General features: G+C 39.8%; 1 protein-coding gene across 3 annotated transcripts in view; it reads right to left on the reverse strand.

Moving 5' to 3' along the window:
- CREB5 (cAMP responsive element binding protein 5) overlaps positions 1-25,073 on the reverse strand; it is a 439,335-nt gene that overhangs the window by 327,148 nt on the left and 87,114 nt on the right. For all 3 annotated transcript variants that reach the window (XM_060415034.1, XM_015095332.4, XM_027968650.3), the window contains 2 exons: positions 22,872-22,965; positions 8,416-8,537 (listed from right to left, as the gene is read on the reverse strand). In XM_060415034.1, coding sequence (XP_060271017.1) covers positions 8,416-8,537; positions 22,872-22,941 — 192 coding nt within the window. In that variant the 5' untranslated portion in view covers positions 22,942-22,965. The remainder of the gene's footprint in view (positions 1-8,415; positions 8,538-22,871; positions 22,966-25,073) is intronic.

Consider the following 25,073-nt stretch of genomic DNA (forward strand, 5'->3'; position numbering starts at 1 on the left):
GTGGATGAACTGTGCCTCTGACGGACCCAGACAGAGAATGGGGCTCATTGTGGCAGTGAGTTTGTACAGGAAAGCTTTGAGCACAGTACTGGGCATAATGAGTTATAAACACCAGGGGCATATTCAAATGAGAATGCTAATAACAGCTGGAGCGTAGAGATGGTGAGGATGAGATGCACAGGTAAAGGAACTGTTGGGTAGGGTTGATGGTTGGGTTATGAAAACATATGAGTTTTCTGAAGAAAAGGTGTAAACAAAAACCACCTGGAAGTGGATACAGCAAAACACAAGGAAGCAGAGAGAGGACAGGGAAGGTAGGAGAAAAGCCAGAATACATCATCCCTACCGCTGGCCCCCCTTAAGGAGCACCTATCAACTCTTCTTGTCTCTAAGTAGTTTATTCTTCTGTATTTAACATGGGGAACATAGCACTGCCATAACCACCTATAATCACTCCCTGTTAACAAAAGGGACCAAAATCAAAGTTATCATTAACAACATGTTCAAAATGTCAGAGGTGTCAGATATGCTTCAAAGGTATAGAAATACTTTGATTATTACCATACCTAGTCACAACTGAACAGGAAATCCTGGTGTGAGAAAACACTGCTGTATTCCTCAACATTTCCAACACAAATAGGGGTTCCCAAAATCAATGCCAAGTTTCCTCTAGCAATCTTCATGCTGTATCTTATAATCTAATCTTCCAAATCTCTTCTACTTCTCACCTTCAAATGACAACATCAGCACCTCTTAGGAAAATACTCATTTCTGCATGGAATGAATACAAACCTTTCTAATCAAACTTAAGCCTCTGAAAAGCTCGTTTGGCTCTCAGAAAGACTCGGGCAGATACCTCAATCTTGCCAGAACAAACATCATGTGATAGCAAATATAAATAAGACCCATGACAAAAAAGAAAATCAACTCAAGGACAATAAAATCTGCCATTCACAAGCTAAGAGAAATTTATTTACCATTATAAATACCACCATTCCCTAATAAATTGGCTCCTAACACTGGCTAAAGGCGCGACCATGAATGGCCAGATGATTTAGCATTAGAAAGTAAACGTGCAGCCTCAAGAGATGTTTTGTCTATAATGTGAAGGTTATGTTGTGAAGACTCATCCATTAAGGTCCAAGTTAGACAAATATACAAACTGTCTAAGGGGGGAGATGAGCAAACCCCCAGTACTCGTCTGGGTCAGTTCTCCTCCAAGCCATGGGCCTTCCTCATCATTCACGTAAAAGGGACTTGATTTTATGTGCTCACTCTTTGCAAGGCAAAGACGATGGATTTTGCAACTCTGAGGATACCATGACTTTCCACCAAAAAAAAAAAAAAAAACAACTTCACAACACAAACAGATGAAAAAATCAACTCTGTGAGTTGTTTTCCATTTCCACTCCATTGTAAATTGAGGCTGAGCCTGAGATCACCTCATGATTCACTGACATATGTGCAAGTGGATACCAACTCTTAATAATCTCTATTGAGATTGTGCTCATTAATCCTAAATCCCAGGGAACCAAAACTCATGAACTAGCTTCCAGTTCATCCACTGGTTTAGTCATTCTCCTGAGTGGGATGCAAAGACCAAGCCAACTTCTCTTCCAGCATCAAATTCCATCTAAGCTGAGGGCAAAATTTAAATCTATAAGGAGAAAGCGGAAAGTGCTTACATGACTAGTGTGCTGAAATGGAGGGGGAGGACAAGAGAATCCTTACGATATAAGGGTTAGATTTTCCAGTTATTGGGGTGGGGGAAGAAATAGGCCGTCATCTCTCATAATGTTCCCAATGGGTGTTTCCTTTCAGTCATGCTGATTTTTTTTTTTAAGGCACAAAAAGATGAAAAACAATCTCATCTACTAGAATTTAGAGAACATGGTGGCATTTTCAAAACTAGGATAAAACCAAGTTTAGATTTCAGAATTTTCTTTTTCTCCAGACTTGTAAGGCAGGGGCTAGGGAGAAAAGCCAGGGAGAGGGGCTGTATTGCATAAATATAGAAGCAACATGTTAACATAACTGGAAATATACAGCTGTTGCAAGTTTTCTCAACGTGCTATCTCTTATTTTTCACCCTGTGCCACCCACACGTGGCCACTCACACCTCACCCAAAGAGCAACCATGCCCACTAGTAGCTGATACAGCAAGACTGTAACGAAGGCAAAGCACCTCCCTCTCTGCCCCCTCTCTCCCCAAGTAACTGGTGGTGTCGGGTAACATGATTTCCAGGTACAGAATATAATCAGATTGAGCAGCTGACTTTTCTGAGCTGAGGCTGACCTGGCTATGCCCTGTTCCATGACTCCTGTTGAGCTGGGATCCAAGATCTTACGATTGTAGCTTGTCCCCTGTTCCCATGTGTTAAACAGTCAACACCCTCTGGGAATAGACTGCACTTTTCATCATTTGGGTAGGAATTCTAGAGGACGGAAATGTCCTAATTTGCTATTGCTGCATCAGCATAATGAGTCAGATGTAGATCCTAGGGGAGAATAACAACACTTAGCACTTATATACCATGCTTTTCATCTTCAGGGTCCTTCCCTATGTTAGGCTGTAATGTTATATTTCTCTCAGCAAGATAAAGGAGCTCATTTCTAGTACTTTCAACTCCTCTTCCTTTCTTAAACACACACACACACACTCACACACAACTGTTATCACATGATGAAGCTCTCTCTCTCCTCCTAGATAGGCACTGTTGGAGCTCTTCTGTAAAAAAGAAATCAAATGTGAGAGGTCAATTCATCCTTTAAAAAAATCTTTTGTTTTTGTTTTTTCCACTAGTGCAGAACATGAGATCAACATGCAGATTGTCAGTTACTGGTATCTATTCAGTATCACTGCCTGGGTTCCCATACTTGACTCTCCATGTCTCATAGTCTTCTGTGTCATCTCTGACCACTGAGGAGAGTTGAAGACTGTCTTGGAGGATTCTGGAGGACTCTGCCAAGTTCCATACTCAGACCTCTTCTCTACCTCATCTCCTTTCACCCCTAGCCCAGGTCATTCCCTTGAGTCTCATGCATTTAAACACCACCTCCCAGGTGGCTCAGTGGTAAAGAATCTGCCTGCCAGTGCAGGAGACATGGGTTTGATCCCTGAGTTGGGAAGATTCCTTAGGTCAGGAAGATCCGCTGGAGAAGGAAAAGGCAACCCATTCCAGTATTCTTGTCTGGGAAATCCCATGGATAGAGGAGCCTGGAAAGCTACAGTCCATGGGGTTGCAAAGTAGCTGAACACGAATTAGTGACTAAACAACAATAACGACATGCCAATGACCCACCAATTTATATTTTTAGACAGGTCCTATATTACGTATCTATATATTCATCTGCCCAGCAGATATTTCCCCTTAACAAGTTTGCAAACAATCTCTTCAATTTGCCCTTCAAACTTGTTTTTCCCACAGGCAACGCCATCCTTTCAGTTGCTGAGGTCAAAAACCTGGTTTTATCCTGAATTCCATCTATTACTTCCCAGACCTAATTCATCACCAATTCCTGTTGGCTCTATCTTCCAATTAATCCAGAATCGAACTACCCCTTCCATCTGCACCTTGGACCAATCTGTCATCATCTTTAACCTAGATTCTTTAAATACCCTCCTAACTGGTCTCATTTTGTTATTTCCTTCCAATAATTCACTTTCAACTTGGCAGCCAAGTAAACTTTGTTACACAGTAAGTCCCCTATATAGAAACCTTCAAGTTGTGAAATTTCAAAGATTCAAACACGTATTTGCGTGTCCAATCATGTAGGTTAGTTCACGTGTTGGTCACGTGTGCATCCTCTGCAGGCGGTTGTGCTTTTGTGCACTTTACTGTAGAGTACTGTGTAGATTTCAGTACTGCAGTGTCTTTATTTCAAGCCCAGGATGTCCACAAACATGTATAAAAGCAGTGGTGATACAGATGGCACTGCTAAGAAGTACCAGCTGTTGTACTGTACTACTGAACTTTTCAAGGTACTGTACTGTAAGATTTAAAATATTTTCTTTATTTGGGGGGTTTGTTTTTTATGCATTATTGTGTGAAACCTATTACAGTACAGTACTATATAAGTGCTTGTGTTAGCTGGGTATCAAGGCTAACTTTATTGGACTTAGAAACAAATTGGACTTACGCTCTCTGGGAATGGAACTCGTTGGTCTATAGGAGATCTGCTGTATGTAAGTCAGATGCTATGATACCTCTCCTTACAGTTGTCCTATGGTTCTCCATCTCACTTAGACTGAAGCCTACTCAGCTTTCTTGGATATGACCCTGCATGCCCACTCTGCCCACCACTGCACACCCTGCTCTTTGCTGTTTCTCCAGCAAAGAGCACCCTCCAGCCTCAGGGCATTGCACCTACTGCTCTCTCTACTCTCCTCCCCAGTACACAACTGGTTCTGACTTCTTCCTCCTTCAGGTTACAGCTGCATGTCCGCTCACCAGTGATGCCCCTTAGATCACTCCCAACACTCCCCGTGCCCCTTCCCTGAAATATTTTTCTCTACCGCACTTTTCGCCTTCAGACATGTTATATATTCTATTGTTTTTACTTGTTTACTGTTTGTCTTGCCCATGAGAAGTAAGCAACCTGAAGTCAGGGATTTTTTGTTTTCTGTTTTAAAATCAGCTTTAGTCCATAGACCAGTGCCTTGGACAGTGCCTAGCACATGATGGGCTCTCAAAAATATTTATTGTGTGAATAAATGATGAACAAAAGTTTCTCGTCTGTTTCAGAACATGCACTAGCCTGACTAGGCAAGTTGAGATCTGTGATACTGCTAGTGAGGAATGCTTTTTCAAGAGAAAAAATACATCTCTAATTAAAGAGTTTTGAAGCTATGGTTTATGCTAAGGTGGAAGGTTGAGGCAATTATGGAACGCGTCATCTGCTATATAATATATGCTGTGGATACAGACACTGGGGCTTTTCCATTGGTCATTACCTGCCTCTAGCCTGTCCTCACTCTATACACATATTGGAATACTTTTGGAAATGTATCAGGATTAAAGATAGCCTGTCGAACAGAATTTTTCCCAACAGATAGCCACACAGGCTAAACAACAACCAACTACCTATTTGCTCTTTGATAGAATTTTCTAGACCAAACTTCAGCTAGAATTTTAAAGGAGGAGGAAAGGACCAGTTCAGTCCTTCTAACATTTCTGTATAAAGTATTTAGCAAGTTCAAGCAAAAATCTTTTTAAACCAAATTTTCCATATAAACAAATCCATCTCCCACTTTACAAAATAAAACTTGCTGAGGGAACTAATGGGCTTCCCAAGTGGTGCCAGTGGTGAAGAACACACCTGCCAGTGCAGGAGACATAAGAGACACGGGTTTGATCCCTGGGTTGGAAGGACCCCCTGGAAGAGGGCATGGCAACCCACTGCATTCTTGCCTGGGGAATCCCACGGACAGAGGAGCCTGGCAGCCTATGGTCCATAGCATCACAAAGACTCAGACAGGACTGAACTGATTTAGCATGAGGGAACTATTGCAAATCTTCTATTGACAGTCTCAGAGGAAAATACATTAGAAGAGAGTTAGAATGCAGAATTAAAAAGGAATTGTTATCTGAATGTGCAGCAAAAGGGACAAAGGAGGAGACAGAACTTAATGATGACAAGGTATGCCCTGAAAAACAACTTGTATTCCAGGACTTCCCTGGGGGTTCACTGTTTAAGACTCCATGCTTCCAGTACTAGGGGCACAGGTTTACTCCCTGGTCAGGGAACTAAGATCCCACACACCTCCCAACCAAAAGATTTTTTTTTTTTTAAAAAAAGAACTCGTATTCCTACTATTCAAGCAGGGAACAAATAAATGAAGTAGGAGCTGGTGGTGACAGTGTGCCAAGGATGTTGGAAGCTGGAGAAATGTGGAGGCAGGGATGAGTAGAAATATGTTGGCAGACGAGAGAGCATCTCCTACTCCACATTCCCCATCATGTGGCTTCCAAGGAAATCACCAACACACCAACATACACAAGAAGTCACCAACAGCTCATCTGGCCGTTGGATGAGTCACCCTGCCTGAGGCCCCAAGAAAGTGCCTACTTGTGTAGTCACGGCCACCGAGGCTGGATTTGGCCCACTGGTTTGAACAAGGCAGTGGAAGAAGAAACTTCAACAGTCTGAATGCTGTCCAACTTCCAGTGCGTGCAAGTGAAGTTGGGGTGTGAGACACTGGTCTCCTGAGGGGCCCACCCCAAAACCATGGGGGAAGCTGGCTGCAGGATCCCCCACCCACATACCCTTCTCAAAGTCATCACATGACTAATGTTGCTAAGAGCAACATTTGAAAGAGAAGAAAAACATATTTCTTCAATGGCAGTAGTCCTCCTCAATTTTGTTTGCCTGAATATTTTAACACTTTTTTGTACTCAACCCACAGAGAATCAAAAGCAACTCACATACACAAAGAAAATGTAGATCATGAAAATGTCACTCTACATTAAAAACTGGGACCAGAGGAAATATAAACTGGAACTGAAAGTCTAGTCTGTGGGGAAGTAAAATGCTCATTACCGTGTTCTAAAAAGTTCTCAAAGTCAGTCAGTTTGGCTTCGTGTTAATCAAGCAGTCAAAGCAAAAAGAGAAACAGAACTGGTTACAAAATTCTCATGTCCACAAGGAGAAAATATTTCAGTTCCTCAGGGGAAGCAAACCGTTTCCTGGAATTCAGATCTGTAAGAATTTCCTCCCCTGGGGCTTCATATAGGAGATGGTGAGTACTATGCAAAGAAGATCTAAAACCACAACCCGATCATGGGCTTCTAAAGCTGCTGTTCTTGGTAAATGTCTTCAGGAAAATCAAGGGCATACATTTTGACTAAAACCCTCCTGTCAGAAATGAAGACAATATGGACCAAGTATACACCTTACTTATAGCTCAGAAGAAGCCGGTCTTAACTATCTCAAGGAATAAATGAACTTAATCTCTCAGTTGTCTACATATGTCATGTCCATCAGGAAAGCTAAATTTATTACTCAACCAGAGTAAATTTACTAGACTTTTTGGTTCCTCTCTTCCTTGCTATTTTTATGGTTTTTAAAAATCTATTTCTATTGCAATGAAATATAGAATGCATGCCTTCTATTTTTATTTAGTTAAAAATTTTAAGTACTCAGAACAGCATCTGGCAAATAAGTGCTAAATAAGTGTTTGTTTTAAAAAAAGAAAAAAGAAAGGCCCTTCACTGGGTTGGGGCTGGGGAGGTAGGAGATGGTCAAGTACGAATAACTAATTATAAATAAAATGAGTTGCTTGAGATTTTATATCCCTCTTGTGACCTATTTTCAGGATTTTTCCTAAAGCAGTACAGACTGAATACAGACCCTCGGCTATCGTGATGTGAGAATGTGACATGAAAAATCTGGTGGAGAGGGATTATTCTAATTTCACATAGAGGGAGATTCAAAGGTTTTGAAACACTTAGAGAAATATCAGAGCCTTTTAAAATTTCTTCTCCGGATGCAACAGCTGGAAATTCAGAATCCATTACAATGTAGCTGGTACCTCCTTTCAACCCGCTTTCACAGTTTAAGTCTCTGGGCATGGGATATGTCTAATGTGTTGTTTAGTACAGTGTGGGCATTCAATAATGGTCTATAAAAACAAACTAAAAATACTAAAAGGCTTCATTATCTTATTTACTTGTGCCTCCATTTCTTTTCCTTAATCTGATACAGTGATTTTTTAAATGCCGGCACAACATTACAATAAAAAAAAAGAGTATATTCTGGAGGATTCATAAAGTAGATTTTCTACATTTGTAAGAACAAATAATGCACACTTATAGTGAACCTATTTATTTCAACAACAACAAATACACGATAATATGGTCAAGAAGGAACTGTGAAATGTGGTAGAGAGACACCAGGAAGATGACAGAAATCAGATAGTTATAGCCTGGGTCAAGATCAGATGAAACCCTCTCTCCTGCTGCTATGATCCTTCACTTGTCATCTTACCCTCTGGTCCTTGTCTTCTGCACTTACCACCCATGGAAATCTTGCTATTATTCAGCAAAGGAAAACAACTAGTTTTGAATGGAAAATTCCATGAGTTTATCTGACTCAAGTCAAGAATAATTATGATCCATCTGATGTATGGCAGAGACCACCACAACACTGTAAAGCAATTATCCTCCAATTAAAAAAAAGAATCAGGATAATTTTTTGGCTTGAATTCCATATTTCATATAATCTGCTTTTCCCATGATTTTTCTACCACAACCAGAGATTCATCCATTAAAAAAAAAAAAAAAACATAAAGCACTTATAAATGGATAAAATGCTGTTTTAAAGCCACATCAGCACAACAATGCCACCTAGTTTCAACACAGACGTGTCTAGCAGGTGCTAGAGGAAACACTTGTCCAGGCATCCAAGTGAACCTACCCGCTTGCTGCTCTCTTCCTCCTGAGCCTTCCTAAACTCATGCTCTAGGGAGCAGTCCAACTCACTGAAGAGCCCCACCTCCTCGCAGTTCTTCAGGAATCTCGTTGGGGTTGGAGTCTGATCTGAAAACAAAGACCAAATGATTAGACAGGGGATCGTTTCCTCAAAAGCCAATGGCAAACACGACCTAAATTCACTAATCCCCTCCACTAGCCTTAATGACAACGCCAAGTGGCCATCCATAACTTTCCAGCCCTTTACATAAAATTAGAATATGGAATAAAATAAAACCATAAAGCCCAGAGAAAGAATATGATGTGTAGAAGCCTGCAGCACATGAGGGGTTCCCTCTGGAAAACTTCAGTTGAGGAGAAGCCACTGTTGACTTTCTGGGGTTCATATCATTTGAATACATGTCGCAATGTGTAGAACTTTTTAATTGGAAAAAACAATTTTGCTCAAATAAGGCCAAAAAAAATCTAGAGTCAATGTTAAGCCTGACTTTAGGGAGCTGGGAGGATAAAATATTTAATAAATGTTTATATTAAACAAAAAGAGGGAAGCACGCATTTGATTCCTTTTTCTTAATGGAGAATAAAGATTTAGCAATTCTCTCTCTCATTTTGAGAGTCACAGAAGGATGATGAATGGTTCCAAGACAAACACATTCAGCTTCCATCCCTCAAAAATATACTTATTAATTTTATTTTCCTCTGCTATGGCCAAAACAATGTTCAGAGAAGACATTTTAAAAGGAATAGAATTTCTTTCATGTTCTTGATGGTCTGGAGAGTTTACCACTTCAAAAACTGGAGGATCTAAAACCACTATTTGTGTCTTAATATTATGTACACATTCTCTAGACTCTAGGTCTCATAAGATCCTACAGGTAAGCAGTGTAGAATCACACTTTTGTAATTATTAAAGGTAGTTATATTCCTAGTAAAAGTATACTTACATGAATAAGAATAAAATTGTGTTAACTGCACTTCTCTCAGTAACAAAAGATTAAAAAAACCAGAGAGGACCACTTCCCAGTGGGAAGCCTGGCCATGTCAATTGTTTTGCAAGTGAAGAAAACTGAAGCTCTAAGTGATTAAGGGTCTTATTCAAGATCTTCCGGGTAGATGTAGCAACCCTGGTATTGTAACCAAGGGCTTGGTGCTATTTCCATTATGCACATGCATTATTCCCATCTGAGTCTATGGCAGACACTGCTAGATGGATTACAACATTGTCCAGTGATCTACATTCAGCCTCAGATCTCTTTCTGGACAGTCCTCTTAGTCATCAACACCAGTCAACTGCAGAAAGTCCCCAAGTTGCAATGAAATTGTAGTTTCAGCATTCTCTTTATATGTTACTATATGACCAGAAACTAGAATCCTATTTCATTTTCTAAATCATAGAGTAGTTAATTTTAGTAAATTATCCATTGAAAGTCAAAGCATAATCTTAATATCTATGAAGCTGAAAAAGACTTGATATTTCCATTTAATGAGCCTTTCCAAGGCAATGTCTCCTGATACACTATGGGTATGGGGCTTTCCTACCTGTTAAGGACCCAAATGGTGGACTTGGATTCAAATGCAACAAAATATCTACCTGCATTCTTCCCCATTCTTAGTCTAGTCTCCAAGATCTTGAGCTCCCTTTGTAGTACGTGGAGAGCCAGTAGGAGAGCCAGATGATTATAAACTGGACAGTACAGATAAAAGATATGCAAAGGATTGGGTTTGGCTAAAAATGGTTTTATTAAAATGTACATTCATTTATTAAGCTATACATATATTCCTACATGGGCTTCCCTAGTGGCGCTAGCATCAAAGAATCTTCCTGCCAATGCAGAAGACATAAGAGATGCGGGTTTGATCCCTGGGTTGGGAAGATCCCCTGGAGGAGGGCATGGCAATCCACTCCAATATTGTTACCTGGAGAATCCCAGGGACAGAGGAGCCTGGCATAGGGTCCATAGAGTCCATAGGGTCACAAAGAGCAATTTAGCAACAACTGAAGCAACTTAGCACACATGGACACATATACCTACATATCCATACACATCTATAACAGTTATATATACCACACAGTGTTTATAATAAAATTAGTATTTATTCAGCATTTTGCAGTTCACAAACATTTTCACCCACATTGTCTAGAACCCACATCTCACAAGATCCTATGAGGTAAGCAGGGTACATATTATTTTAAAACAGGAGAAATAAGTACTTTGCACAAGGTCACATGATTTATAACCATCTTATCACTATTAAGTCCTCTCTTACCTATGACCATAATCCTTCCTCAATCTAAATCCCATGCTTTGCCCAGACTCTCCTTATATGTCCAAAGGTCTTGGGTACAAGAGTAAAAGACAATATTGACAACTCAGAAATCTAGATTTGATAATCGTGTGATTTAGGGAAAATTTCCTACATTCTCTGGACATGCTCATCATCTTTCAAACAAGGTTTGGATCATAAAATCACCACCATAACCGGGTTCCATTCGAAAGTCACTGTAGTAGGTCAAAGATACGTATGACCATGTAAAGAACAGTAGGACAGGAACACCAGTAACAACTGGTTAGATACTAGAAATTGGGCCAGAGTAAGGGCTAGACAGAGTTTTATAAACAGAGGGTGTAAATGGACAGGAACCGAGAGTGGAAATAAAAGTGTGTGTGTGTGTTCATGTGTATGGCTGTACCTTTACTGGGTGCTTATTCCATTCCAAACTGTAAATAATCTGCCTACCACACAGGAGACCCAGGTTCGATCCTTGGATGGGGAAGATCCCATGGAGAAGGGAACTGCAATACACTCCAGTATTCTTGCCTAGAGAATTCCATGGATAGAGGAGCCTGGCAGGTTATAGTCCATGGGGTTGCAAAGAGTCGGAAAAGACTGACTGACTAATCCTTTCACACTGTTCCATGCCAAACATACTGCTAAGTATTTTGTTGCATCATCTCATTAATTTTCACACCAACCACATTAGGTAAAAATTACCTCCTCCTCCTCCATTTTACTTACAAGGAAACTGAAACTCACCTTGGGCACCATTTAGAAATGGAGTCATATAATTGTATTGCTAATGAACAATCCTTACAATCCTTGGTTCTTCTGAAATATCTTGCAATCATTTATATCCTTCACACAATGGAACTACACTACTGCACTACAAGCCTACAGACTCTTCACTATCCAGCAAGAACATTTTTGTGACTAAAAAAACCTGAGAAAGTATCACATAACAGAACTGAAATATTAGACCACTTGTCATCAGTAGGAATTTCGTTTGCCAGGTTTTATTTTTCCTTTTATTTCGCTATGCTTCTATGTTGGAGATTTAGAAGTTGAGGGCCATGATTCCGGGTAAAGAGAATAGTAATCCTAGAAGCTCTATAAGACTCCTGAACTCTGGGACAAGTTCATGAGATGGTCCATAAAATTGAATTCAGGTTGGCATTTGGGGACCCAAGCCCCAAGCAAAGTTGAGAGATGTTTTCTATCTTCGCTAAAGCAAAATTATTCCCAGATACCCACATACACCCACATACATCAACAAAGGAGAGTGAAGGAGCATGGCACAGGGTAGCAACAGCACCATCCATCATGACGAACATCTCTGCAGCAATAGGGAGACAAAGCTGTGGAACAAGAGCAGCTATGGGCAGTAAAGACAGCCGGCCCCCTCCTCCCCAGATCCAAAGACCCAGAGGAGGGCCCCAGAGTTGTTACCAAATGTGACTTTCTTTGCTGTATGATAAGAGTGAAGGGAAGGCAAAACATTTATCTATATTCACATTTGGAATAGATAAGGCACACTGTTCTGAATATTTAATTCATTCTCTTCTTGTGAATGAGCTATTCTTTCCAGTTACAACAGGAACCAGAAAATGGAGCTTAACTTTTGTTTTAACATTTATTAGAATTAATACAGGGTCTCAAGTCATCTTTGATCCCACATGGTACCAGTTCCAAGTAAGCCAGGAAATGTGCAAATCTTCAAAAGAGGGAACAGCTAAATCTATCAGCAGCTTAAATAAAAGAGGCAGAGTTTCTCGGCCACATGAATGCCTTGTCAAGTAACTATTCCAGCTGAGATCAGACCAGAAATAAGTGAGTAATATCCATGGCCAAAGTTAAAATTCTTCTAATCTATGCCTTATTTAGAACCAAGAGCATACACCAGTTATCTATAGCGGCAGCAGTTTCTATGTCCTGAATAACAGTGACTGATGCTCTATCTGTGGCTAATATCGAAGGTGTGTTCAGTAGTGACGAGTTAAACTCCAAGGACTTATAGGAACTGGTTCCACTCAGAACTCAGAGTTGACATGATCATTTAAGGACTTCTGCTCTTTCTTTTAGTGCTTTTACTCCAGTGGGGACCATCTGAATGAGAGATGGAGACTCTCAATCCCAAATCTCAAACTAAAAGTTAATAGTTTTTGAGTCTGAATGCTACCTGAGTTGTAGCTATAACCTTTGTAAATCTGCATGGGAGCTGAAGCTTGTGTGCCACCTTCTCACAGTCTACAAAGAGCACATCAAGCCAAGGTCTCAGGAGACCTAGACATCCAGGGCCAGTGCAAGCAAGAAATCTTAGCCTCTTCTACTCCTCTCAAGCATCCTTGGGGATATATTTACCAACCAGACAAGAAAGATTTGTACCAAAAGGGATAAAATATCTTTTGTAAAGTTTGTCATATTTCAATATCTACTTCCCTTCCTGGAATGATGAGTCTATTTCTTGAAAATGGAGCATCTTCTCATAAAATCACTGCCTCTGTAAATAGCTCACTAAAGGATATTTGCCAACAGAGCAGACACTCTATTTGCCTATCTGCCAGGAAAAGGACCACAAACATGGCATTATGAGTTAGGCATTTACCCATCATTTCTGTGATAAAAAATCCTGCATCACATTACATCTCACCGGGGAAGGACCACAAGTGTATGGCTAGAACTAATAGGGAAAAAAGCAACTCACTAAGTTTTCAGTCAATCCATAGTCTGCCTACCATCAAGTGCTTCAGTCCCAGCAAGTATGATTATTCCAAAACCTAAATGACAAGCACAAAGCTAAAGCATGAAACCCAATTCTTCTTTTAAAAAAGTGTTCAGTCTGGTTTACATTTAATAATAGGTTGCTACTTTATTCAGTTTCAGAGCTGTGTTTGAGTTATATGTCTGTCTATGTTTCTTTTTTTTTATAAAAAAGGCAAGGTGACAAGTCATCAATTTAAGAAAAAGGGAAAAGCAGATTTCCCATCATATACCAGAGGAGAAAAAAATGTGAGTCACCTAAGCAAAATTTTTTTCCTATTGGTCTGATAGTCTCAGTGATGGTATTACTAAAGGACTCTATAAAGTAATTTTATATCATTCTGTATTAAATCAATACTATACAAGCCTCACTTATTCAGACAAGTTATAAGAAAGATCAGTTTGAATTAGTGACCATTCTAACTGTAGGGTATTTTTTAAAAGGCAATGCATTTTTATAATTTGTGTGACTCAATTTCAGCCAACAAAATGTGGCTTAATGGAATTCCTTAAGAATGCTGCTCAAATCAATAGAAAAAAATATTAGAAGTAGCCTATCTATTTTGGTAAGAGTTAGGGTTCTCAAAAAAGGCATCTCTCTTAGAGATTTTTAATATTCTTTTTATAGTCAGATTTATCCCACTATTTTCAACCAATGCTTTCATAGAAATATTCTTATCCCTTACCTGCATTTTAATAGAGTTCTAGTTAAGAAAGTTTACATTAAATGAATTTTAAAATACATAATCCTTCATAAGAGCAATAATCAGTAACAACCGACAGAATTCCACAGAATTCTAGACAGGCTTCTTTGCAATAAATGTGCCTTTTATTGAGTGTGAATATACAACAGGAGCAATAAGGTCTTCTCAGTGACACTGACATCTGTCCTAAGAGGCAGTGCTCCTATGGAACAAACCAAAGCAACTTTGGCTTTTAACAACAGCTGTGGGATACTTAAAAACTGACCTGGACTGGGGTGATCCAGATCAGTAAGAGGTGAGACACACTCTCACACTCTTGACTAACATGCTGCAATCCATTCACTGTCAAGGTAGAGAGCTGGTGGACTAGACACCCTTAGAGAGGATATGAGTCAACCAGAGCATGCTCTGATAAGGGCATCTCTTACGACACATGGTTCCAGAAGACAGCAGTATGGATTTAAAAATACAAGTCTATTTTCCACACCTGCATGCTATCAGCCACGGCCTAACTCTAAGTGTTTCAACAGCTATTAAGTCACAACTTTAATTCTGTTTAGAGGAGCTAAGCCAGTAAAAAGTGTTACTAACACTGTGAAACCATATTTTCGCTGGCCATGTAAATGAAGGGGTCAAAATCTGCCCTGAATAGTGGAATCGAAAGCTTAATGCTTCCACTTAGTCACTAATTGCCCAAGTTCTCCTACACTCTTTGTCAAAAGGAATTGAGTTCCAGATTAAATAGACTAGAAGTCAATTTTCCATATATAAAAGGAGATTTTCAATCAAGGCCTCTGACATATTCAGGTGAATTTTTAAAATTCTACTTTGCTTGACCAATTAAAAACATGAATAACAAGCTGACCTAGCCTAGATGCCGGTAGTAACTTATCACAGTGGATGAGAAAATCTGATTTAAAAACACAACTCTTCATTCCTCTAAATGCTAATGCATTGTTATAATTTCCTTCTAAAAATGTTTGACTCTTCTTCCCATTTGATGACTGCTAAAAAGCCTCTTGATGAAAGTGAAAGAGGAGAGTGAAAAAGTTGGCTTAAAGCTCAACATTCAGAAAACGAAGATCATGGCATCTGGTCCCATCACTTCACGGGAAATAGATGGGGAAACAGTGGAAACAGTATCAGACTTTATTTTTCAGGGCTCCAAAATCACTGCAGATGGTGATTACAGCCATGAAATTAAAAGACGCTTACTCCTTGAAAGGAAAGTTATAACCAACCTAGATAGCATATTGAAAAGCAGAGACATTACTTTGCCAACAAAGGTCCATCTAGTCAAGACTATGGTTTTTCCTGTGGTCATGTATGGATGTGAGAGTTGGACTGTGAAGAAGGCTGAGCACCGAAGAATTGATGCTTTCGAAGTGTGGTGTTGGAGAAGACTCTTGAGAGTCCCTTGGACTGCAAGGAGATCCAACCAGTCCATTCTGAAGGAGGTCAGCCCTGGGATTTCTTTGGAAGGAATGATGCTGAAGCTGAAACTCCAGTACTTTGACCTCCCCATGGGATGAGTTGACTCATTGGAAAAGACTCTGATGCTGGGAGGGATTGGGGGCAGGAAGAGAAGGGGACAACCGAGGATGAGATGGCTGGATGGCATCACTGACTCGATGGACGTGAATTTGAGTGAACTCTGGGAGGTGGTGATCGACAGGGAGGCCTGGCGTGCTGCGATTCATGGGGTCACAAAAAGTTGGACACAACTGAGTGACTGAACTGAACTGAAGAGATAAATCAATAATATAATAAAAAGCAGTTCATAGACTTATATCCAAACATAAATCTCAGGCTGAAATATGCTAAAAATAATATGCTGCTGCTGCTGCTGCTAAGTCGCTTCAGTCGTGTCCGACTCTGTGCGACCCCAGAGTATATCTCACCAAATCTAGATGTATAGTAAGAAAAATATAGATAGGGACTTTGGACAAATTGCTTATCCTCTTGATGTTTTTCACTCATATGAAAAAAAAAGTGGCCAGGATTAAATGACAGTGTATATAAAGCAGGGGCCACAATTACTGGCATAAGATACGGCAATAAGTGGTAGCTATTGCTATTATCATGCTGCCCTCTGGTGCAAGCCATCTCCACCACCCTCTGTTCCATGAAGATCTGATTGATTTCCATAGTGAGAAATCACTATGTAACTTTGCCACTGATGGAAGAGAAAGAAGGGAAGCATGGGCTGTGTTTGTGTGTGTGTGTGTGTGTGTGTGTGTGTGTGTGTATGTGTGTGTGTGATTTATTTACTTTTTATATCCCAGTGCATTCCAAAAAGAATTTGCAGTGATATGTCACCTTTCCTCTGATTTTCTATTAAAATGTTCTTGGATTGTTAAGTAGGGTTTACAGCAAAGAGCCATGGGCAGTAGATTTGGATTCTGAGATTGTCTAGCTGATTACAGTTTCTTGGAAACAAAAGTTCTACTTCATTGAAAACATTTTGCTTTCTCCACAGTAAGAATTAGGTTCTGAATCTGGAACTAGGCTTTACTTCTCGACCTAATCCAGATCTCAGCTGAGTTCTGAAGGGTTATAGTGTCCTTTATATACCTCTCCTCTGTGTGTCAGTACAAGACACAGTCAGCGGCACCGCCTCTGGTATTGGGGTTTTACCACTTCCAGCCCCACCACACTCAGAGGTCAGGGAGAAAGAACCCCTGAGCCTGGGGTACTGAACACCAGGTCTTGGCTGAAATGCCACACCCATCCGGAAACGGCCTTTCCTGACCTCCCTTCAGACAGCCTGCTGGCCACTGATGTCACACTATCATGTTTTTATCTTCGTCAGAGTACTTGTCCCTAACTGATATTTTCTTATTTATTTATCTGGGGGCAGGGGGTTGTTTTGTTTTGTTTGCCTATTATCTCTCTTCCTCCCCACTCTGAATAGCATAAAATCGGCTCTATGGAAGAGCAGCTTCATCTGTCTGGTTCAATACCACATCCCCAGCACCCAACACGATAGGATCTTTGCAGGCACTCATCAAATGTTTGTTAAATAAATGAATGGTGGTGAAGGGGCAGCTTCAGATCCTCTTTCTACACCTCAGCAGGTGCCCATCCTAACTTCTCTACAAGCACATTCCCTTTGCCTGTGGCATTAATCAGATTAAGATGTCTAGTGGGGGCACTGACCGGGCATTTAAAGGCAGTCTCTGTGTCTCTTCCCACCTGAGTGTTGATAGGGCTTTACCTTTCGGGAAAGGTCTGTGATACTCTTGAACTTCATCTTCCCTTTAATGAAATAAAATCTATCATCTTCTAGGTCAATCCACAACACACAACACATACACACAGAGTTCTCATTTAGAGTATTATCTGCTTATTATTTGTTCAGCTGCAAATTGCACTTTGATTCTTATTCTGTTTTTCCAGAACCCTGTAAAAAATGGAGGTGGGGATGTCTGATAGGGCAAGATGGGGGAATTCCAGGATACCAAGCCATAATACCATTAATGTAGACCCAAACACATATCTCTAATGCTTCAGTATCTCTAATACTGAAATTTGATCATCATTTGCAAACCCAGTAGATCTGCTGTGATATGGTAGTTGGTAATTTTGCAACCTGTGTGTGAAACCTTTGCTATCGCCACTTTCCTCACCAAGAAATTACCACCTATCAGATTAAGAATAGCTAAAGGGAATGATCCATGCCCCTGATCACATCAGGAACTCTGGACATGTATCATATGGCCCAAATAAGGTGGAAGGACCAAGGTGGGAGGGGGTGGAAGTCTTTGCCCTCAGTATCCAACACCACCACTCCTATTCATGTCCCTACTGGTACTGGCCCCTTAGAAAGAAAGGTTTTATGTTTACTCTCCATTCATAAAAGCAGACTCATCTTAATGAAACACCATGACTGCCACTGGTATTAACCTGACTTGTGATGTGTCGAAGATTGTTTACAGTCATTCTGAGTGGTAAATTCTACCTGCCCTAAATAAAATGGGCTCTATGGCAAAGCTATGAAATTATTTCAGATCTTACAATTCTTTGGATATTTATCCATTAAGAATATATCTGTGGTATCTTAATAACTTCCCTAACATGGAACAACAGACTGGTTCCAAATAGGAAAAGGAGTACATCAAGGCTGTGTATTGTCACCCTGCTTATTTAACTTATATGCAGAGTACATCATGAGAAACGCTGGACTGGAAGAAACACAAGCTGGAATCAAGATTGCCAGGAGAAATATCAATCACCTCAGATATGCAGATGACATCACCCTTATGGCAGAAAGTGAAGGGGAACTAAAGAGCCTCTTGATGAAAGTGAAAGAGGAGAGTGAAAAAGTTGGCTTAAAACTCAACATTCAGAAAATGAAGATCATGGCATCCGGTCCCATCACTTCATGGGAAATAGACGGGGAAACAATGGAAACAGTGTCAGACTTTACTTTTTTGGGCTCCAAAATCACTGCAGATGGTGATTGCAGCCATGAAATTAAAAGACACTTACTTCTTGGAAGAAAAGTTATGACCAACCTAGAGAGCATATTCAAAAGCAGAGATTACTTTGCTGACTAAGGTCCATCTAGTCAAGGCTATGGTTTTTCCTGTGGTCATGTATGGATGTGAGAGTTGGACTGTGAAGAAGGCTGAGCACCGAAGAACTGATGCTTTTGAACTGTGGTGTTGGAGAAGACTCTTGAGAGTCCATTGGACTACAAGGAGATCCAACCAGTCCATTCTGAAGGAGATCAGTCCTGGGTGTTCTTTTGAAGGAATGATGCTAAGGCTGAAACTCCAGTACTTTGGCCACCTCATGCAAAGAGTTGACTCATTGGAAAAGACCCTGATGCTGGGAGGGATTGGGGGCAGGAGGAAAAGGGGACAACAGAGGATGAGATGGCTGGATGGCATCACTGACTCAATGGACGTGAGTCTGGGTAAACTCCGGGAGTTGGTGATGGACAGGGAGGCTTGGCATGCTGCAATTCATGGGGTTGCAAAGAGTCAGACACAACTGAGCGACTGAACTGAACTGAACTGAACTGAACTGCAATATTTGCAATTAATGAAGGATGAAGTGGTTTTCCAAAAATTTAAGTTAGCCAGATATCCTGAAATCAGTGATAAACATACCTACCATACATTATCTCCTTAATATATGTCAAACTCCTATTCATCTGAAATAAAATTTTGTATAATCAAATATTGCTTGAAAAAAAATAGCCCAGGAGGGACTTAAACATTTTTGCCCTGATGATGCTCACTGATTTAAGATTTGATTTATGCTATTTTTATTTTTACTATATTTCAAGCTGTAAAAAATTATCAATGTTTATGAGAGGCCACAAAATAGACTTAAGGTACATTAAGAAATAAAATTTTAATGAACATATTTTAATAAAAATATACTCTGAAACTTTTGATAAATTCAAATCCAAGTAATCAAGATATACACAAGTAAAATTTCAGTCATATTGACAATCATAATCTAGTATGCTAAAACTGTATTTGAGATGAACATATATAAAGACTTTCTTGAGAAAAAATAGCAAGGCAAAAATATCCAGTAAATAGCCTATTACAATTCACTGTGGACAAATTGACGTATGATGTGTAGTTGACCTCAACCCCTGGAGCTGGACTGGAGAGCTCTGCATTCTGTTCCAGCAAGAAAATTCTGCAAGATTACAAACATGCAGCGTGGGTAGCACATTTTAAAATTTAACACTCAGTTTCATTGGGAGTATGAAATGGCCTCCTACCAGCTTCAACATAAAACCTGAGAAAGCAAAAAATATATAGACCTTTATATTATTCATGCTGTTTTTCCTCATTTATTTCTCTCTTCATTTTCTTATTCCAAGCTCAATATAATAAAAATCAGAGTGACTTTTCTCTCAATAATTTTCCATCTGACACTGCCAATTATCACCAGCAACAATTCTTTTCAAACTAGTAAGAATCTGGTAAGAATGACTGAAAAGGGCTTCATCAAAGATCTGATCGTAGAAAATCTACAGACATGCTCACACATCTTTAGCTTTTTTTTCAGACCTTCAGATGGGCCTCCCTTTAGGGTCACCCTAGCAGTCTGTCTGAGAGACACTAGAGTAATTCTTATCTCTATCTCTGAAAATCTCCAGATATTCACCATTCCCTCTTCCCTGATGGCTCAGATGGTAAAGAATCCGCCTGCAATGTGGGAGACCTGGGTTCTATCCCTGGGTTGGGAAGATCCCTGGAAGAGGGCATGGCAACCCACTCCAGTATTCTTGCCTGGAGAATCCCAAGGACAGAGGAGCCTGGCGGGCTATAGTCCATAGGGTTGCAAAGAATGGGACATGACTGAGCGACTAAGCACAGCAGCCTCACACTCACCTACCACTCCCTACCCCAAGGCAGCCTATTTTAAGGATCCTGTTTAGGATAAAATAAAGGGTGAACTGATTATTTTAAAATATTGGGGATTCCAAAGTCTAATGCCTTGCTATTTGCATATATATGTTCACTGTTGAACTGTAAGGTAACACCAGATGTGACTCTACAGAACTTAATAAATGATCAAAACAAAAGAACAGACCACCCTTCCTAATCCTTCTAGGCTCTCATAATTCTTAGAAATTTGAGTTTCTGCATCTCTGTTTCTAGACTTAAGGAAAGACAAAGCTGTTTCTGAAGAGCCAGCTAGTTCAATGAAAACAAACAGACTGAGAGAGGTACTGGGGAAGGGTGTGGGGGGAGGGTTGAAGGAAAAGGCTGCCTTTGAACTCAAGAGTCTTCCAAACTATAGTACATCTGCACTATTAACAAGTACAGGCCGGACTGTGAACATGTGTGGACGGTCCCATCACTGAAAGTATTTGATCATATGTATCAGCTGAGGAAGCCTGACAGTGCAGTAGCTGGTGTGGGTCAGAGGGCTAGAAGTGCAGGATCAGGGGCTCTATTTCTGCCCTGTTGGGAGGCCTGGCATGCTGCAGTCCATGGGGTCACACAGTCTGACGCGACTGAGCAAAACTGAACTGAACTGGGGAGTTTGGGAGAGCTGTTCCCTCTGCCGCGTCCCTCCACCTCTTTAGTAAAATGTGGGTTGTAATAATAACCTGTCTGACAAAACTCTCAGAGGGTTTACTGATAATAGTGATAATAAAATACTTGTAAATTTTAAGTGCCATAGAAATGCTCAATTACTGGAACCAGTTTTGCCTGGGCAGTCAGTTTCTCTTCTGATTATCTTTTAAAACATGTTGATGGGTGTATGATTTTTTTCACAATGCCAGGGAGACAGCGGTTTGAGCAAATTATTTCTAGCCTAAGAAGGGCAACAGGAAATGCTTTAATTACCCTGTTTGGGCTCATGAAATACTTTCACTTAATACTTTCATTGTATCTGGGCAGATAAAATCATTCCCATTTTATAGAAAAAGAAACTGAAGCCCAGAAGTGTTCACCAACTTACTCAAGTTCATCTGGCCAGACTAGAATTCAAGTTTTCTCACTCTTTGCACTCTTTCCTTACTCCTGGCACTCTTTTGTCAAAATGGGACAGAATGGCAATTGATAGATAAGCCTTATTTATTTCTGCTCACATTTGCCGACTACTCGTTATATTTCCACCATTATCTCATTTAATTTCCTAATTATGAAGCAGGTACTGTTTCTTAAGGAAACTTTCACTGATTAGCTCAACCAGAAAGAGAGCTCCTTCTACTAAAGTCACATAGCATTCTTCCTTACAATGCTCTTTTGATACATATCATGGACAGTCTTCCATTTTAGCTAAGTTTTCACACACACCCACACACACACACACTACATTATGATATCCTCAAAAATAGTAATCATATCAATCTTTGAGGCTCCATGGCACTCAGAATGGTGCAGAGTACATTCAGTTCAGTTCATTCAGTCGCTCAGTCATGTCCCACTCTTTGCGACCCCATGAACCGCAGCATGCCAGGCCTCCCTGTCCATCACCAACTGCCGGAGTCTACCCAAACCCATGTCCATTGAGTCGGTGATGCCATCCAACCATCTCATCCTCTGTCGTTCCCTTCTCCTTCCACCCTCAATCTTTCCCAGCATCAGGGTCTTTTCAAATGAGTCAGCTCTTCGCATCAAGTGGCCAAAGTATTGGAGTTTCAATTTCAACATCAGTCCTTCCAATGAACACCCAGGACTGATCTCCTTTAGGATGGACTGGTTGGATCTCCTTGCAGTCCAAGGGACTCTCAAGAGTCTTCTCTAACACCACAGTTCAAAAGCATCAATTCTTCGGTGCTCAGCTTTCTTTATAGTCCAACTCTCACATCCATACATGACCACTGGAAAACCATAGCCTTGACTAGATGGACCTTTGTTGACAAAGTAATGTCTCTGCTTTTTATGCAGAGTGCATTACCGATGCTCAATTAATATTTGTTGTTTGAGTAATTACAGGTATGTGATTAAAAAAATACATGGATATAAGTTTCATAGCAATAAATATTTCACATTACAGAAAAATGAGAAGTCATAGAGCTCCAATTATTTTAGTAAACACTACATTAGCTGATTACATTTCTTCTTACCATTATTTTAAGTCTCAGCTATATCTTAGAAATGTATATTTTCAAGGCTCAGAATTTGCCAGTGGAAAATCATTCTATTACGCAGCACAAGTACCTCACATGTGGCTGATCTGCTCACCCAAGCCTCTTTGCCTGATGGCTCCTTACCTGATAACATATTGTCTGTTTTTATTGAGGGAAACTTCAAAGTCATTTCATGCTTGTGCCTATGAATCATCAGATGATCCTCTGTTGGGAAGCGCTGTCAGACAAAATATAAAAGGGAGAGAGGAGAGGAGCCATTCAGTTTTATAATAAATATTTGCCATCACAGAGAAAAAGATTTATTCAGCATTGCAAATGTGACAGGCAAAACAAAAAGTTAGTTCTGAAAAAGTGTGAAAGCATGGTTGGTAGTAAAATGACAAATTATTTTATGCAAGCACATATGCATTCATGTCAGACTTTGGAAAAGAATTCCATGTCATGCTTAATTATTTGCTGTATATCTACAAATGTACCCCATGACATTTGCATACTATGTTTCTGTATATGAAGACACTGAACACTGATTATCTCAGTAATCATAATTATATATATGATATATAGTAACAAGACAAATTGCTTTTAATGTTCTATACTCCCTACAGTGTAGTAAACCAACACTTTAGTTTTAATTTTCAGAGAATGACACTATTATTGTCAAAATGCTGTGCCCAAATGTATTGAATTGTCTGGCTTCAGGTCATACGATGGGATTAGATTTCTTGGCCCTCTTGTGGTTGGGTGGGGCCAGATGAGTGGTTCTGCCCAGTGAGTCATGAATGGAAGTAACATGTCACCCAGATGTGAGCATTACCTCCCTGGGGCAAGATCCTTTCCCTTTTAGCATGGCCATTCACAGTGCCCCCTCAATCATCCTAAATCTCTGGAGGATTATGAAGAGCATCTCCAAATTCTAAAGAATTATGAAAAATGTCCTGTCAGTCTATAACTGAACTGTATGCTTGGGCAACTGAAATCAGTCTTTACTGTGTCAAGCCACTGAAGCTTTGAGCTGATTTGTTATTGCAGCAGAGCCTAGCTTATCCTGACTCACAATGGTACATTTTAATAACTAAAATTAACTGAGTATTTGCCTCATCAAAGTCAAATGAAAATACAACAAAAGACAATTAGGTCTGCTAGATATTTCCTAGGCTTTGACAATTTAGAAAATCTTTCAGAGCATCCCAGCTCCACAGGATAGTGGCTATAAATTTCAATTACCATTGTATACTAGAATAGAAATCTTTTCTGCAAATAATATAATTTGTATTCAAGGGAATGAGAGGATTCACTAGGCTAAATTCATTGGAATATTTTAAAAGTAGTTCTTCAAATAAATATCACTCATCTCTTTGTCATTTGTATAACATAAATTGGAGAGTAGAGAAGCTGCAAAGCATGGTGATAATGCCACATTTCTGAATACATGGAAGTCTCCGTGACGTGTGGGTTTTTCCTGCAGGATCATCTATTTTCTTGGTCCTCTAACACCACAGTAGAATGACTGCATCAAATATGTTACAATACCACGTGTGACTTAGACACATAAAGTTCTTAAAGTCTTTCTGTCAAAAGCCTTGTCGTAAGTTTTCAATAATATATAACCAAAAAACAACATGGTAGCAGGCTTCATTTGCAGCCATTTGGGCAGCCATTTTTGGCTCCATAAAATAATAGCCTAAAATAGAATATAAACAGAAAAAATAGAATATAAATTTATTATATACTAATAATAATTTCCATAATATATCATAGTAACTATAATTATCTTCCAAAAGGACAATATAGGATATCTTGAATTTTCTTTTTACATTTGGTAGGAAAGAAAAAAAGAAAGTTAAAGTGTTAGTTGCTCAGTTGTGTCTGACTCTTTACAACCCCATGGATTGTAGCCCACCAGGCCCCTCATTCCATAGAATTCTCCAGACACAATACTGAAGTAGGTAGCTATTCCCTTCTCCAGGGGATTTTCCCAACCCAGGGATGGAACCCAGGTCTCCTGAATTGTAGGCAGATTCTTTATCATTTGAGCCTTTCCATAATATCTCATATTAACTATAATAATGTTCCAAAAGAGACAATATAGGACATCTTGAATTTTTTTTTAAGTTTGGTAGGAAAAGAGCAGCAAATTGTAAATAGCCAAAATGAACAGTTTGCAACAGACACAGAGCTGAGAGAGGCCAATGGAACTTAAAACATGGTTAATGCAGAGAGCAAAGGAACACCAAAATTAACATTGGACTTTGTGAGATTAGAAAGAGCATAAGAAACTTGTCTCTCTTCTCTTGTGGGACACAGTTAATTTATAAGGAGCCATAA

Source organism: Ovis aries, chromosome 4 (assembly GCF_016772045.2).
Source record: "Ovis aries strain OAR_USU_Benz2616 breed Rambouillet chromosome 4, ARS-UI_Ramb_v3.0, whole genome shotgun sequence".
NCBI lineage: Eukaryota > Metazoa > Chordata > Mammalia > Artiodactyla > Bovidae > Ovis > Ovis aries.